Source organism: Monodelphis domestica, chromosome 4, assembly GCF_027887165.1.
Source record: "Monodelphis domestica isolate mMonDom1 chromosome 4, mMonDom1.pri, whole genome shotgun sequence".
In the NCBI taxonomy this organism is placed as follows: domain Eukaryota; kingdom Metazoa; phylum Chordata; class Mammalia; order Didelphimorphia; family Didelphidae; genus Monodelphis; species Monodelphis domestica.
The window spans coordinates 377,075,977-377,090,006 of NC_077230.1; the positions used below are offsets into that span (position 1 = coordinate 377,075,977).

At 36.8% G+C, this 14,030-nt stretch overlaps 1 protein-coding gene across 1 annotated transcript in view; it reads right to left on the minus strand.

The window, feature by feature from the left end:
* Positions 1-14,030, minus strand: part of YTHDF2 (YTH N6-methyladenosine RNA binding protein F2) — a 77,550-nt gene continuing 63,520 nt past the window's right edge. The window contains exon 5 of the mRNA XM_056795417.1: positions 1-407. Within this exon, the coding sequence (XP_056651395.1) occupies positions 396-407 (12 nt within the window). The 3' untranslated portion in view covers positions 1-395. The remainder of the gene's footprint in view (positions 408-14,030) is intronic.

The window sequence follows — 14,030 nt, forward strand, 5'->3', positions numbered from 1 at the left end:
GAGATTTAAAAATCAGACAAAGGATTTTATTTTATTTTTATTTTTTCTGGGTTATATATGTATTATCATGCAAAACATATTTCCATATCATTCATTTTTATAAGCAAATACTCTTATAGAACCAAAGCCCCCAAATATATACTCAAATAAACAAGTGATAAATCATGTTTTCATCTGCATTTCTACTCCAACAGTTCTTTCTCTGGAGATGGATGGTGTTCTTTTGCATAAGTCCTCAGAATTGTCCTGGATCATCATATTGTTGTTAGTAGCAAAGTCTATCATATTTGATCGTTCACAATATTTCAGTTACTGTGTGCAATGTTCTCCTGGTTCTTTCTCTGCATCAGTTCATGTAGGTCTTTCCAGTTCTTCCTGAAATCGTCCAAAAGATTTTATATTTGATCCTGGAGACAAAAAGAGACATTGGAATTTATCAAGTTGGGGAATGACATGGTCAGACTTTTTTATCTTGGGAAAATCACTTTGGTAGATGAGTAAAGGATGGATGGAGCAGGGAGAGACTTAAAACAGGGAGGCCAACTAGATGACTATTGAAAAAGTGAGGGCTTGGTGTTTTTCAGTGATGTCCAACTCTTCATGACCCCATGGACCATAGCTTATCCATGAGATTTTCTTGGGAAGGATACTGGCTTGGTTTGCCATTTCCTTTTCCAATAGATCCAGTGGATTCTTTCATCAAGCAATCAGAGTTAAGTGACTTGCCCAGGGTCAAACAGCTAGGAATGCCTGAGGCTGGATGTGAACTTGGGTTGTCCTGACTCTAGTCCATTGCTTTTAAGCACTGAGCCACAGCTGCCTCCAAGTGAGGGCTTTTAAGAGCCTAAACTAGGGTAGTAGCATGAGTAGAATGAAGGGGATAGATGAAGATGAAAAAAAGGAGAAAAGGATAAGTATTTATTAAGTGTCTACTATGTGCCTGACAATGTGGAGTGCTTTACAATTTTATTTAATGAGAAACAGATTGTAAAAATGAGAAAAACAAGACTTAGCAATTGGTTGGATATATAGCTTGGGCATGGAGCTCAGTAGAATAGGGCTGGCTATATGGATCTACATTAAGATGATAACAAACTTCAAGGGAGTTGAGGAAATCGCTCAGGCCCTTTCCAGGAAACCAAATGGATCTAACTATTGTTAGAGGGCTGAAATAGGGTTGGCACCAAAAACTGGAACCATTTGTAAATACACCAACCTTGGGTAATCAGATAAGATGAAGCACAGGGTCAGTAGAATTCTTTTGGAATAAGGTCTACATTGGGATATTCATCAATCCCTAAGATGTCTCTATCTGCATATCCTTTCATCCCTTATGAATGGACCTGATCTAACTGAACTGCATCACTTTTGGAAAAACAAGTATACTCTTTCATTGCCATGGAAATTGAAAAGGAGTAGAATCTTTTTCGAAAGCAATATGATGGTTTTCACAAAAAGTTCAAAAGTAGCAATGACTTGTGACCAGATGATTCCATCATCTAGCCTATACTCAGATATGTTATCAAAAACAAACAAAAAAGCTCTCCATTCCAATATTTTTATGGTATCACTTTTTTAAAGTGATTTTTTCCAACTTAAAAAAAAATTTCCAATTACATATAAAAACAATTTTTAATTGAAAAACTTTATTTAATTAATTAATTAAAAATATTTTTCCATGGTTACATGATTCATGTTCTTTCCCTCCCCTCCTCCCATCCCCCTCCCATAGCCGACGCACAATTCCACTGGGCTTTACATCTGTCATTGACCTAGAACTATTTCCATATTTTTAATATTTGCACTAGAGTGATTGTTTAGAGTCTACATCTCCCCCATCGACCCATGTGATCATGCAGTTGTTTTTCTTCTGTGTTTCTACTCCCACAGTAAAAATAATTTTTAACATTAGTTTTCTAAAATTTTGAGTTCCAAATCCTCTCTCTCCTCTCTTCCCTCCCTGAGACAGTAATTTGATTCAGATTATACATGTGATATCATAGCATTATTATCTGTAATAGCTATTAACTGGAAGTAGCCTTTATGTTCCACAGCAGGAGAAAAGTTAAACCAATTGTGGTCTATTAATGTTGTAGAATTCAAAATGCAGACAAGATGTGCAAGTATGAGAAATATAAAGAAATTGTGAAAGAACTTTAAGAAATAGTGCTAATTGAAAAAGCAGAACCTAAAGACTAGGAACACACTGTGTCCATATGAAAGGAATAATGAATAGTAATAAACTTCAAGAGAATCACTGGAAAAAATATGACATTTTGTGCATTGAAATTCCTTTATTTTGATATAAATCATTACATTAGGAATTTGGCACTAAGTTAATAATAAATGTTTTAAGTATTGTAGCATATTTTTACTATATTGATTTTTTACATCCCCTAATATATTATTACCTTGAAGATAAGGAATGTGTCTCATTCTTCTTCATATTTATCCCACTTCTCTCTCAGCTCTCTGCCTGACTCGCTGGACTTTTCCACCTGCCCCCAAATAGACTCCTCACCCTAGAGATGCCTTCATCCATGTGGCCACCTCCTCAGATTGATGAATTCTTCCCAGGAACCTCTTTTTAGATGACTTGTACTTGAGCCAGCCAAGCTCACTTTTCTCCTGACCAGATTTTTCTACCTCATCTCCACACAAGTATCTTTCCCCTCCCATCCTCCCTCTCTCTTGCTTTACATGGACTTGAATGAAGAGACTTTCGTTTTCTTTGTACTTATATTTTCTCCCTGCTTTGCCCAGTACCTGGCACATAGTAAGCATTAACTAAAAGCTGAGCTATAACCTCATTACCATAGTCTCTTGTACATAGGAGGCATTCAATAAATATCAAAGAATAAATGAATGGAGGAATATATTTCTACTTCATAAGTCTCTCCTTTACTTCAAATTTCTTCTGCATGATACATTTCAAGATGAACAATAAATATATGAAATTCATTATCCCAGGAGTTATGAAAGCATAAATCAATTCAAATAAATAGAAATAAAATGTTCAATAATAAATCCAACATGAGTTATCAAGTATTTGAAAGTTTATCAAGAGGAAGCAAAATTAGACTTGTTTTGCTTAGGAGACAATAACTGAAGCATCATTAACCAAACAGAGATAGGACTTTTTCTGTATAGAAGGGAAAAGCTGGAAAGCCATTTTGCATTGTTATATTTTTGTTGAGAGGAAGCAAAATCTACTGAGTGGATAAAGTGTTAGACTAGAAATGAAGGGAACCTGTTTTCAAATCCTGCCTCAGACACATACTGGCTGTGGGAGCCCGGGAAAATCATTCAACCTCTCTACTTCCTCATATCTAAAATGGCGGGTCAGAATCAATGACCTCTTAAATGCCTTCCATTGGTGATCCTATAATCTCATGAACTCAGCTAGAAATCCTGACACTTGTGGTTGAAGAAGTTAACATGAGACTTGATCTTAAACAAAGCTTAGACAAAGGCATGTTCTTGTTTCTAGAAATACTTGGAGGGGAAAAGTCCCTGAAAGAATACTGCAGACGTTATCACATCAATTCTCAATTCTTCAATCAAAATACCCACTATAAGTAATATTCTTCAGTAAACTTCATTAGGTTAAAAAGATAATGTATGGAAAGTCTTTTTTTTTTATCTTTTATCCATATATCCACCCATTTAGAGAGCATTTGCTCTTCAATGGTGGGCCAAATACCATATAGACTGATGAGCTCTGATCTACATAAAAATCCTGGTGGATGAAGCAATGGTCACTGAAAATGAAGAAGAAACAAGTCTGCCTAGCTCTTTCTTTGCTTTTGTTTTATCTGCAAATAAAACTGAACTTTGTACTAGAAAGAAGAGACAAAATGACTCAAAGGAAGTGAATACTAAAGATAAATTTGGAGATAACAAGAAAACACTTAGATATTTTCCTTGATGAGTTCCAGCTTCCAGATCCATATGGCCTACAGCCTAGGATACTGGAAGAACTGGCAGCTCTCACTGCACAGTTGTTATCAATAGTCTTTATAAGATAAGGTGGTCAAAGGTTAAAAGAAAGGCCTCATCTGCAACTGGAAACAAAGATCATTAGTTGGGGAATGTTTAAAACAAATTTTAGCATATGAATGGAAAATTACTGCACCAAAAGAAATGATGAATGTGCAGAATATAGAGAATCCTGAGGAAATATTTCAACTAACATAAAGGGAAGAAGAGAAAAAAAATTTAATTTACAAAGTTGACAGAACAACAATTAAAATGTAACTGAATGCTGTGTCATTACATGGCCCAAGTTCAAATCCAAAGGAAAGATTTGAGAAGACACCTCTCTCCCTTCTTTGCGAAAGTGAGGGACTATGGATGTGTGAAACTGAATATAATGTTAGATTTGTTTGATGTTTGTTAGGTTTCCTGAACTACATTTTTCTTTCTTTTTTATTCATTGCGGTTCTCTGAGATGGATAAGGGGAGGAATATATTGTGAAATGAATGATATAAAAACAAAAGATATCAAAATTTTTCAAAGAAAAAAGATAGGCTTATAAAGAACAGAAAAGATAGGTCAGGATCAAAAAAGAACAAATGAAGAAAATGTAATCTGCTAACCAGGATAGTAAGCTTGACTGGTTTTGTAAACCTCAAATTTCCTTAGACTTATAATTGTTGAAAATTTCACCATTGGGATATTTCATACTTGGAAAATTTCTTACTGATAGTCTATTGGAATGGGAACTCCATTGGCATGGGAGGTTCCTTCTCTTCCCTTCTTAAGATTACTTTAGGACAGAAACCCTTTGCTGAACAATGGAAAGGACTTTGACCTATGCTTGAGCATAGAACAGGAATTTCTTTGAGTCTTGATTGATTTTAGAATTGATACAATGGAGATACTCCACCCTATTCAGTCCTAATAAGATTGAGTAAGGGCTGCAGCCTAGATCAAAATTTAATTATTCCAATCTCTACCATACTCAAGTTAACAGGATTTAGAAAGGGCTGGAACAAAGGAGTAAAGATTTAATCATTTGAAAAATATGACCTTCAACAGACATGTGCAAAAGCCAGAAACCTCTGGGCGGTCCTGGGTTAAGCGAGAGACTCCATTGACAGGGAAATTGATGAAGAGTGATTGGTAGATGTGAGGACTGAGGGGAGGAAACTTGGATGGTGTCCTTAAAGATAGGAGGGTCTGGAGACTCGAGAGAGAGGATTGAGTTTTGGAGCGGTGTGGTTCCTGGGCTCTGAGGAAGCTTGCTCTGAAGGAAGCTGAAGGTGGGGGCCTCTGAGACTGTTTCTCCATTTTGGACACGTGAGTGAAAGGGACTGATCTCTTTTCTTTGCCCCAGCTATCTAAGGGCTTGGGCCTTTTGGCCCAGCCTAAACAGAAGGGGTATTTAAGCCCTATTCCCTTCTCTCCCCTTTCTCTCTCTATATATATCTCTAATTCCTTTCTTGCTCCTATTGTAATTAAACTCCAAAAAAGGCTGATGGCTGACTTGAGTTTTCATTTAGGAATTACATAGCTGATTCCTTGGCGACCTTAAATTAATATATATCAGTCTTTTAAAGTGATTCCCTTGTAACAGTTTCCAGCAAAATTCTATAATATGTGTCTCTGTATGTATGTATATATATATGTATGTGTGCATTTATATAGGTTTTTTAAAAATCCTTACCTTCTGACATAGAATTGGCACTAAGTATTAGTATAAATACTGAAGAGTGGTAAGGGCTAGGCAATTGGAATTAAGTTACTTGCCCAAGGTCACACATATAGGAAGTATATCGCCAGATTTGAATCTAGGTCCTCCCATATCCAGATCTGGTTCTTTATCCACTGAGCCACTCAGTTGCCTGAAAATAGGTATATTTTTAAAATAATTTTTACACTTAACCTTTTTGAAAAAATATTTTATTTATATTTTATTTTTATATAACCTGAATTCCCCAATGTGTCCTTCTTCTTCTTTACCAAAAACCATTCCCTGTTTTGTTTTAATGTGGTAAAGCACAAAAAGGAGAAGAGAAAACAACCCAGCAAAGCCAACCAAATAGAAAAAAAGGCTGACATTATATTCAGTGTTCCATATCCACAGTCTCTAGCACTTGCAAAGAAATAGAGGTGCCTTCTAATATCTCTCCTTTGGGACCAAGTTTGGACATTACAATTTCATAGCATTCAATTTTGATTGTTTTGTGGCTATTGTGAATTTTAGATTTACTCCACCCTGTTTAGTTTTCAGAATTCTAGCAACCAGAAATGTATACACCCCCACTTAAGGATTAACTGTAGGAGAGGATGGTCTGTGACCTGCGTGTGCTAGCAAGTGACAAATCAGAAACAAATGACTGACCCCCTGGGCTGTCCTAAGCCAAGTTTAAGCCACCACTGGGACATGTGAGACACAGGAAGTGATGTAAAGAACTGCCTTTATATTTCATGTCACTTCCTGTGAGAGTTTTTGGTGTCCTTTGCAGCTTTGTTGGACTTTGGTGATGGAGTTGACTGCGAGTAGTTCTGAAGTGTGGTTCTAGGTGAGACTGCTTCCCTGAACGGTCACATGTTGAGTGATAAAGCAGACTCCCCTTTCCCTTGACCCTTCTGAAGGTTCCAGCCTCCAAGGAGGCCCCTCATCTTGGAGGAGGCTAGATTTAATCTTCTGGGAAGGTTCCCTTGGTTGAGGCCTCTGAACTCTCCCTGGCTCAGGCCAGACCAGAGTAGATCTTTACCCTTTTCCCTCTTTCTCTTTCTTAATTTCTTCCTCCTATTGTAAATAAACCATGATAAAATTCTATTCTGACTTGAGTATTTCATTGGGATTTAGAATTTCAATCCCTGGTGACCACTAAATAATATATTCAGTCTCAACCCTAAAATTTACCCTTTACCACTATTATTCTTTTTTCATTGCCATGATTGTGGTCATTGTGTATATTGTTCTTCTGTTTCTGCTGACTTCGCTTCATATCAGTTCATATCAGTCCACATTTTTCTGCATTTGTCATATCCAACATTTTTATTTTTTAAAATTCCATTCATTAATCCACCACAACTCGTTTAGCTATCCCTTGATTAATGGACATATACTTTGTTTCTAGTTCCTTACTGCTAGAAAAAAATGCTTCTGTAAATATTTTGCTCTATATGAGGTATTTCTTTTTTTCTTTAACTCCTTTATCCTATATGCCATGAATTGGAATCTCTGGTCAAAGGATATGGACATTTTAATCATTTTCTTTGCAATAATTCCAAATTGTTTTCCAAGATGGTTAGATAAATCCATCAATTCTATCAAGAATACTTTAGTGTCTTTGTCTTTATACAATTTCTCCAAACTCTGCTATACTTTTTATCTTTGCCAATCTACTAAGGATAAGTTGATTTATATTTCCTCTATATCTTTTTGGGGAAGACTTTTATATTGTGTTTATAGTTTGCAACTCTTCTTTTGACAGAGGAGAGCTTCTTCTAGTACTAGAAAGGGTTGACCAAGGATATATATTCTTCTACAGTGAGTCAGGCTCTCATGGATGCAGAATCATGGACGTGACTTCCTGGGTAACTGGAAGAATGATGATGCCCTAAATAAAAATATGAAATTCAGAAGGGATGAATTTAGGGAGAACAATATTGAGTCCTGTTTTAGATGTGGAATATGAGATAGCCATAAGACATACAGCCCAAAATAATGAACTGAGGCTCAGGAAAGCAATGAGGGCTAGGTAATAGTTTTTGCAGGCAACTGCATGAAGATACTAACTGAATTCAATGGGAATGGATGAGATCACCAAGAAGGACTATGTAGAATAAGAAAAGTGCAACCTACATATAGGGTGCACAATATGGATGATGACACAGCAGAGAAGGCTAATGAGGATTGTTCAAACAAAATGAAAAAAAAAAAAAGAACCAAGAAAATGTCACAAAAACCTGGAGAGGAAAAAGAATCTAGAAAAAGTGGCCAGTTCTGCAGAAAGGTCATGAAGGATGAGGTCTGAGGAAGAGCCACTGAATTTGGAAATAAAGAAATCTTTAATGATCTTGAAAAAGCAATTTTAGCCTAATGGTGGGGATGGAAACTAGATTGCAAGGAGTTAAGAAGTCAGGGTGACATAAGAATATAGAGGCAATAAGTATGTAAACTCCCAAAGGGCCATGACTTTCATTCTGGTGCCTGGTATAGTGCCAGGCACATTGTGGCCTGTGCTTGTTGATTGAATGAATGAATGAATGTGTAGACAGCTTTTTCACAGGAGTTTGACTGGGAAAGGGAAGCAATATACAATTGGATGATAGCTTGAATGGATGGGATATTCAAGAGAAGGGAGGTTTGGGGTTTTTATATATCTAAATACTTATTGTCCTTTTTAGAGATGTGGTCACGTCTGGGGGGGATCAAGGTATTAACCAGTAGAGTAGGGGAGCAATAAGAGCAGGACTGAGAAAGGGAATGGTCGATGGGAATATCTACCAGGGAAGACTGGAGGAAATGGGATCATGGACACAAGAAGAGAGGAGTGGTGTTGGCCAAGAGAAGGTCAGGTTATTATTTTTAAAAATATATGTGCACACACACACATACACACACACACACATTTCTTAAGCACCCACTATGTGCCAGGCACTTTGTTCAACCCTGGGGAAAAAGATACTAACATCAGACAGTCCTTGACCCTCAAGGAGTTTATATTGCACTGTAGATGTGGGCAAGGGTGAGGAATATGGGTATATGCATCTCCACCTTTTCCTCTGATACCAAAGCATAGGAGAAAATGGAAGAATAATACTGAGGTGATTGGTAGTAGGGAAGAGAGCTAGTTATGGATGGCTCCAATTTGTTCAGTGAAATATGAGGCTAAGAGGATGAGGAAAGGTATGATAAATATCTGAATAAAGACCTAGTGATTGGAACTTATTTTTTAATAAACATACCAGTGCTTATACATCCAGATACCTACTGATCTCTTCAAAGTAATTCAATGTAATTCAATACAATAACTCTTTAAAAGTGCCTCATGAATGCTATCTAGTACCTGCTAGGCTCTTAGTAAATGCTTTTCTAACTGTCTTTCTAACTACCTATCTACCCAATGAGAGTAAACTAGGGCTTTTTATGATGTCTCAAAACTAAATTCGTCTCTTTTTAAAGGAGAGGCAATAAACACATTACTTGGCTTGAAATGGGAGTGAGAGACCAGAGAATTTGAAAGTTCCTACATAAACTAGGAGAGCAACTGCTGCCTCTTGGACTCCTTGACCCCTTAGTGGCCCCTAATCTGCCCTCAGAGTCCACAGAGAGTTCTTCTGTACATATTAGAATTTATCATTAGCAAAGTTCTCCAAGAGAAAGGAGCTGCAACTAAAGGATGATGAAGGATAACTCTTAGTTGGGAGACATACAGAGACAAGGAGAGGCATGTTTGGGCACTGAGCAGTCATTGTCTTCTAAAGAGTTTTTCTCTTTTTCTTATCTGAAATAACTAAATTCAGAAATTCCTAAAATAAATACACACCAACAGGCCTTGCAAGATGAGAGTGGGAATGTGATATGATTCTATCCCAATGATGTCATTGCTCAAAACATTTTTGGACTCCTTTTTTGAGAATTACCCTTAAAATCTATGTCATAATCTTTTTTTTTTAACTCTTACCTTCTGTCTTAGTATCAATATTAAGTATTAGTTCTAAGACAGAAGGGCTAGGCAATGGGGATTAAGTAATTTGCCCAGGGTCACATAACTATGAAGCGTCTGAGTCCAGATTTGAACCCAGGATCTCCCATTTCTAGACCTAGCTCTAGTTCTCAATCCACTGAGTCACCTACCTGCCCCACTGTCAATCTTTTTATTGTCTGCTGTAAAGGTAAATCTTCATCCTTTAAGGATAAATTTCATTTCTTGAAAAGGACCAAAAGTTATTTGGGACCAAGGCTGATGATTAAATTAATTAAAGCCATGTTGACTTGGAAAAGAGGGGTGACTAGAAAGTATTGAGATTGTGGGGTAGTGGAACTGAAATTTGAGATCCAGGGCAGTGGCTGTTGGGATGCAGTGCATCTCTGAGATGGAGTCAATAACCAAGTAATTAGTGGCCTCAAAAGATGCATATTAAAATACTCAGTTGGTTTTAAAATGTTATCAAATCAGTAATTATAGCTCATATTTCCATAGGGCTTTATGGTTTAAAGTGCTTTCCCCAAAGCAGTAATCATCAAAACAATCTAGTACTGGCTAAGAAATAGAATGGTGGATCAATGGAATAGGCTAGGCGGAAATGACCTCAGCAAGACAGTGTTTAATAAACCTAAGATCCCAGCTCTTGGGATAAGAACTCACTTATTTAACAAAAGTTGCTGGGAAAATTGGAAAACAGTATGGGAAAAATTAAGTTTAGATCAACATCTCACATCCTATACCAAGATAAATTCAAAATGAGAATGTGATTTAGACATAAAGAATGATATTATAAGTAAATCAGGGGAACATAAAATAGTTTACCTGTCAGATCTATGGAGAAGGGAAGAATTTATGACCAAATAAGAGTTAGAGAACATTATAAGATATAAAATGAGTAATTTTGATTAAATTTAAAAGTTTTTGTACAAACAAAATAATGCAACCAAGATTATAAAGGAAACAACAAAGTGGGAAAAAAATTTTATAACAAATTTCTCTGATAAATGTTTCATTTCTGAAATATGTAAAGAACAAAGTCAAATTTATAAGAATCCAAGTCATTGCCCAATTGATAAATGATCAAAGAATGTGAATAGGCAGTTTTCAGATGAAGAAATCAAAGCTATCATTAATCATATGAAAAAATGTTCTAAATCCCTTGATTAGAGAAATGCAAATTAAAACAATCCTGAGATACCACCTCACCTCATCTATCAGACTGGTCAACATAACAGTAAAGGAAACAATAAATGTTGGAGGAAATGTGGCAAAATTGGGACACTAATGCATTGCTGGTGGAGTTGTGAGCTTGATCCAACCATTCTGTAGGGAAATTTGAAATTGTGCTCAAAGGGTTATGAAAGAATGCATGCCCTTTGATCCAGTAGTATCACTAATAGGTCTGGATCCCAAAGAGATTTTTTTTAAAAAAATGGAAATACAAAAATATTTATAGCTGCGTTTTTTGTGTTGGCAAAGAATTGAAAAACGAATCCCTCTCAACTGGGGGATGACCAAACAAAATATGATATATGATGGGGATGGAATACTATTGTGCTCTAAGGAATGATGAACAGGAAGATTTCAGAAAGAGTTGGAAAGAACTACATGAACTGATGCAAAGACACACAGTAATAGCAATATTACGGAATGATCAAATGTGATAGAGACTTTGCTACTAACAGCAATGCAATGATCCAGGACAATTCTGAAGGGCTTATTTGGGTATATGTTTTAGGGTTTTGGTTTTACAAAAGTGAATAATATGGAAATATGTTCTGTGTGATAATACACGTATAACCGGGAGGGGGAGGGAATATGGATCATATAGCTTTAGAAAACTTATGTGGAAATATGTTATTAAAAGAAAAAATTAAAAGAAAAATAAAAAAATAAAGTGTTTCCCCCAGTAGTTCTGTGAGATAGGTAGAGCATTGATGATAATGATGATAAATAGTATTTATACAATGCTTACTATGTGCTAATAACCACTGCACTAAAAGTATTTTATTTAATCCTCACAACAATCCTAGAAGGAAAATGTTATTATTATCCTCATTTTATAGCTGAAGAAAATGAGGCAAACTGACAATAAGTGGCTTTCCCAAGGTTACATGGTGTCTGAAGCCAAATTTTAACTCAAGTTTTCCTAACCCCAGGTCAGGCATTCTGTGGATGGGTGAGGATGAAAGCTTCTATTGAAGTTCACAAGATTTAGAGCTAGAAAGGTCCTTAAGTAACTTTCTATGAAGTCATCTGCTCAAGAAATGGACAAAAAGTGAAGTTGGGGGAGGTGATACACTTCATAAAGGCACCTATAGCTAGTCAAGAGCAAAAGTGGGCTGACATGTTTGGGAAGTAAAAAAAAAAAAGTATTTTATTTCTGTTTTTGTTTTTGTTTTTGAAAGGGACGCCAGAAAAAGAACTGATGGAGCTGGAAGGAGGTGGATCAAACATACTCCCTTTGATATCAGTGTATTTGTGGTTTTATTTTGTGGTTTTGGTCTGTATGAGTGTGCTCTTACAATGACCAATATGAAAGTGTGTTTCACATGATAATGAAAATAAATAAATGGAATTGTTAAAAGGGGGAAAAAAGTAGGTTGGCCTGCCCTGGGAGAATGAAAACTAGTTTGGAGGACTACCCAGACACAAAGGTCTCTTGGTGTCATTTCAGGACGTTTCCCAAAAGGGATTTCCAGGGTTCCTCTAACAAGCCAATAGGGTCACGAACTGGACAGTTCTGGCTTGCTCCATCTTCATTGTCAAATGCCTGAAAAAACTTCCTGCTTAAGATCTGGAAATTGCTCCACTTCTTCTAGTCATGTAATAGCGAGTCTTCTCAATTCTCCTTCTAAACTGGATTAACAATTAGTTAGTCAGCCAACAAACATTCATGAAACATTTATTAGGTACCAGGCACTTTGCACAACAGACTTGAGGATGAAAGGGCTCCTGGATTAGGCAGGAAGTATCGAAAGTGATGGGGAAGTCAGACCTGGAGATGCGAAGTCCTGGGTTCCAATCTGTTCTCAGACACTTCCTAGCTATATGATCCTGGGCGAGTCACTCAACCCCCATTGCCTAGCTCTTACTGCTCCTTTGCCTTGGAGCTGATGTGTAGAATCAATTCTAAGACAGACGGTCCTAGAGGGTTTTTTTTTAAAGCTTAGGGAATTCTTAGGTTGTCAGGAGCACCAGGGACGGGTCTAAGCAGTTTGGCCTCTCAGCCCAGAGATGGAAAAGAGACCACAGGGGACCCTTTCCTGGCACTGATGAACAACTCTATTGTCCATACACAGTCCTGCATCACAGTTCCAGGGTGGAGAGGAACACTTCTGGTCAGTCACAAGCGAGCAGGGGCCCTGGCCTTAATATTGAGACAGTACTCGTAGGTGCAGGAAAGCAGGGGACCTAGTCATAGTCTCCAGGGTCAAGAGGAGAGCTAGCATTCAGGGGTGCAGGGGAGCAGTGTAGACCAGGAGAACAGTGGCCACACCTTTCCATGGATCATAACACCTAGGAAGCTTGCAAAAACTTGCAGAACCCCAGAACTTGCTCTAAAAACAGAAGCACAAAAAAGCCTGAAGCTCGAGTGCCTTCTCATCCCCACTGAGAAGAGTATAACAAGTTTTCATAGTGAAGAAATAGGCTGGGGAAATGGGCAAACTACCAAAAAAAATTTAACTATAAAAAGCTAGTATGGTGGCAGGGAAGAGCAAGATACAAACTCAAAAAACAATAATGTGAAGAACAAATAAAAAAAGTCTCAGAGGAAAATAACTGGACCCAAGCCTAACAAGAATGCTTGGAACAGTTCAAGAAAGCTCTAAGAGTGGTAGTGGAAAAACTGGGAAAAAAATGATAGTAATTCAAGAAAATTATGGAAAGAAAATTAACAGCTTGGCATGACTTCACTTTTATAATATATTGTTTGCCTTTTCAGTGAGTGTTTTGGTTTTATGGTTATTCTCAGTGGATGGGGTGGGATGGGAAGGAGAGAGAGAATTGGAACTCAATTTAAAAAGAAAAGAATGTTAAAAATAAATTTTAAAAAATTAAAAAAATAAAATAAATAACACCTATTTTAAAGTATAGGGTATTTCTGAGAAAAAAATTATTGCATTCATTTTCGTGGCCTTTAGTTTTCCAAGAGTAGAGATACTATAAGGATTTGGGTTATATGTACTGATTTTGTTATACTGATTTCAGTAAGCTTTTGTTAAGCACCAGCTATGTGCAGGGCACACAAAGACAAAAATTAAACAATCCCCACACTTCTCTCTTCTATTTGCCAGGAACAACATGCATACAAAGTAATTATTGAAGAAAATATGAATACTCATACTGTACTCTGTCAT